This window comes from Pecten maximus, chromosome 12, assembly GCF_902652985.1.
Source record: "Pecten maximus chromosome 12, xPecMax1.1, whole genome shotgun sequence".
Taxonomy (NCBI): Eukaryota; Metazoa; Mollusca; class Bivalvia; order Pectinida; family Pectinidae; genus Pecten; species Pecten maximus.
In genome coordinates, this window is record NC_047026.1 from 40,362,322 (window position 1) to 40,366,566 (window position 4,245).

At 35.6% G+C, this 4,245-nt stretch overlaps 1 protein-coding gene across 1 annotated transcript; it reads left to right on the forward strand.

The window, feature by feature from the left end:
- The first annotated feature begins 1,162 nt into the window (after positions 1–1,162).
- On the forward strand, positions 1,163–3,297 carry LOC117339041. The gene is given in 3 exon segments (XM_033900405.1): positions 1,163–1,375; positions 1,377–1,719; positions 2,092–3,297. Coding segments are annotated over 3 exon segments (762 nt in total). The 3' UTR covers positions 2,298–3,297.
- Positions 3,298–4,245: the final 948 nt, after the last annotated feature.

Here is a 4,245-nt window from a genome sequence, read left to right on the forward strand (position 1 = left end):
TGTATGGTCAAATCATGTTATCGAGTTTCCCCACACTACACGATAATCCGGGTATTCCAGTTTCAGCCTGTACAGATTTCTTATATAGACGTAATATAATACTCATCATGTTCTGTTGTCATTGTGTAAGCTTGATCCTTCAAATAGCGTAGTCTAGAGCGTCCTGTAACCCTCATTTAGGTTTTCAAATAATAAAACTGATCTTTTATCATAATTTCGTGGCCTCGCATCACGTTTGTTTTCTTCTTTCAACGACAGAATAACAATTGTTAAATGACTACCAGTGCCTTGTCATCATCTCCTTCAGACGACTAATAGGACATTGCTAAACGCTGTTGTTGCGTCCTCTCGTCCTTTGCTGGGATTTCATGGATAACTATTGGTGTTTTGATCATCCGGGATACTTTGAGATCATTCATCCTAACTTTAGTGTCCGTACTGCCATCCTACAGATACTGTATGACCCAGTGTATTTCAGGAATGCTATGATGATCGTGAAATGGAAACCTGAATGGTTTTACTCTAGACATCAAGTTGACATATCGTGATCTATAACACCAATTATTATTCTAATGTTATCCTAGCTGAGCTCTCGTCAAATATCGCGGGACCTGTCTGAACACAGCGGTTCTGTCCGCCTAGTATTCAAATCCTTTTTATCTAACATGTCTCATAAATTTTTGAAATACATTTGATGAAAAAAAATCAATTTGGTGCTGTTTTTTCGTCTTTGTACAGCTATGATGAATCCTTATACTGTTTTTTTTCAGTAGATAAAAGTCTTTCGTTAGATAATAGGTCCATCTGATTATTTATTTTCGTCGATTCACTGCTTCATTACAAAGGCATACCATGCAAAGAACATCACTCTGAGATTTATGATTATATATATCACACGTTATGCTGACATAGGTCTAGTTACCATCTGTGCATTACAATTTACACGTAGAATTCCGTGGACGAAATATGAACATTGTCTTACTGATTAACTTTACTATTTTCAAGTTAATGTAAACTTACAGATGCTGTGGTCGTGACATGACCTTTCTAGAGTAGAGTTAACGCGATTTCGTGATTTATGTAAATATACACCGGTAAAGTTTCATTTAGTTAAACCCATTAATTTTTGTATTAGTCCATATTTCCTTACGATAATCCCATAATGGGTTCATTATTCTATATCGTCACACATTTCCATTTCCAGGTTGCACTGCCATCGTTTGGGAAGCTGCGCCATAACTATCCGGGGTATCACAGCCATAGAGGCAGGTTTACACACCGGATGTTACTCCGAATGATCGGCTCTGACAAGGAACACTTACTACACGACACCAGCGCTCTCAGATTATCATTTACCCTCAACAAGATCGGCGACGAAGCACTCCTTGGGACGCGAGCCTATAAAGTTGTCGACGTACGGCCATGACAGTGTGGAAGGCCGGGATAGTTTACAGTATATCTACCACCCGCTGGCTTACGGACCGTTCTTGGTGGATAAGTACGGCTACCCCAACATCTCAGTCCTCCATCAGACAGATCCGATAGCCACCAAGGATAAGTTCTGGGGGAAGCAGGGGATCATGGAGGTCATCACTTACACAAAGAAAGGCAACAACGCCAAAGGACATATCGTTCTGTGGGATTGCGACCATATCCATCAGGCTCGAGACTGGATATCCCGACACACTCTGATTACAGTGGAGTTTTGGGCTTCACCAGGTAAATATCGCCCTAGTTATAACACTACAAAAATTGATTTTGATACTATACATTGTAGATGATGCCAAAATTATACCGTAATTCATTTTATGTTAACTACTTATTGGTTATTTCGACAGTTCAATTTTGCGCGGTTTTGCGAAAGCTTTGCGAACGCTTTGAATCAAAAAGGATATTTTTACAGACATCATAAAAGACATGCTTTTTTCTGCTACTTTTATTTTAAAGATATCTAATTTTCACGATAACTTCATCTTGAAAATCGAGAGAAAGTGAACCCGCTGAAAACGTAACACTAGTCTTACAACCATACCACTGAAGACGGGTTTCATTACAATGTAACTAATAATTTAATTCCATTGTGTTTTACAGATTCTGACTGCAGCCGGATGACAAAATCATCGCCAACAACATCAAATCAAAACTCCGTGGACCCAATTCGGCACCTAAAGAGAAGACTATTGAGCAAGATAAAAGCTAAAAAGTTATCGCCGACTAACTACAAATATTTAATCAACACATCACAAAAATATAGACTATTGAACAAGATCCGACCCAAGTTGAAAACAACAAGCTGAACTGAGTAGTAATGGATAATAACATTTTAAAAATTCTTAAACTATTTGGAACTCCAAACAAGTTTCCGAAGTGCCTAGTCTAATGCTACCCCAGCAAATATGTTCGATCTCGACATCTGACGTCCGCTGACAAGAACGGAGATACTCGTCATCTTCATAAACAAGTGATGCTTCCAAGACAAATATCTATACGCTTATAGCATTTCCATTAAGGGACAGCATATGCGGAATAAAAGTGCTTACAAGACAGATAAACTATCATGTCCTACGTGTGTGGTTTATTGGGGAAATTTACAGTATTGGTCATGTGTTATAATATGATAGTATATATCGATGACTCCCTAATGCTGACGTAATGGTCAGTATGCGAGGATTTTTGTGCAATTTTCTCCTGTATAAAGTATACAATCAGTCGAATGTTCTTCATTGATGATCAGAAAAAATCTTTTCGAAAATATTCATTTTCTCGATAGACGTCAAATTTGCGTATTCGTGAATCAATTTGCGAATTGTTTCGTGCATAAAACCAACAATCATTGACACATCGAAAAGAATTTTCTGGAAAATAAAACGACTTATAGTATTTGTGGGAGAAAGTTGTAAATTATTGCGAGTTAACTACATTTTAATCAGTCGTTGTAACCAGACACACTGATTAGTCTATCTTCTCATTAGGCATCAAATGTGTGTTGACATAGACAAAATTCTGATCCTTCCGTTACTCTGTATAAATATTCATAAGGTGCTTCACATTACAAATGAATATGCATCAGTACCAAAATGGCCGCTTATATTTACTGTGCTATGAACCAAGGAATGCATTAATTAACAAGTGCAGGTCATTCTTTATGAGCTTTAACTATGCTGTGTCTATAAATTACGGCATTATTATTAACTGTGTTCATTTGACTTCCATTAAGTTATATTATGAATATCCATCAGTGTTTATTTGAATATTCATGAAGTGCCTTTAATAATTATATAATGTTGATTTGTTATATTTTACTTTTTGTATTGTTTTATTATTATTATTTTTAATAAAGAATCCATAAATGTAGTTCATAGTTACGCTATCTGTATATACTGATTGTATTATTAGGTCTCACACAACTAATTCAGCCAATCAGGTGTGTTTCTCCTGAACCAAGTCCACGAAGAAAATGTGTTTCTTAGATTTGAAGCTATTTCCTGAGTAAATAACACATGGAATGGATACTTTCTATATATGAGAATTATAATAAAGAGTAAGGTCTTAAGATTAAAAAAAACAAACACTCCTGGTATAAATAGAAAGGTGTAGGATTCCAGGTGGAAAAGGCGGGAATTCCCCAGGTGGGGGTTCCCCTGTCCACTGTAAATATCAGGGTTACTGTCTTCCAAGTACTGGTGTGCTCTTATATGCTATTAAACCTATCCAATAACACCATTTTTCTGGTAAGGAAGTCTTCTAACTTTAATTTGATATAAATTTCAAAACATTTGAACTTGAAATAAGCGATTGAGGTGATGGTGTTATTGGTAATAACATTATGAAATAATTAGTTGTGTGAGGCCTATTAGGAGGAATTGTTCCGGAAGTCAGTAATAGTAGAATGGGTTAGTTCCGGAAGTTAGTACTAGTAAAATATGTTAGTCCCGGAAGTTAGTACTAGTAGAATGTGCTAGTTCGGGAAGTTAGTCAATGGAATATCTTTCTAAAAAATTAGGTTTAAAAAAAGGTGGTTCTTTGATTAAAAAAAAAAAAAAACCCCGGTTTTTTAAATTTTAAAAAGGTGTTTAATTGGGTAAAAGGGGGAAATTGGTTTTTTTAAATTTTGATTGTTTAATTAGGGGTTTTTTTAAATTAAAAACCCCAAAAAAAAACCCCATTTTTATTTTAAGGAATTTTTAAAATTTTTAAATTGATATTAATTTCAAAACAAACTAAATTAACCCAAAGGTGGGGTTT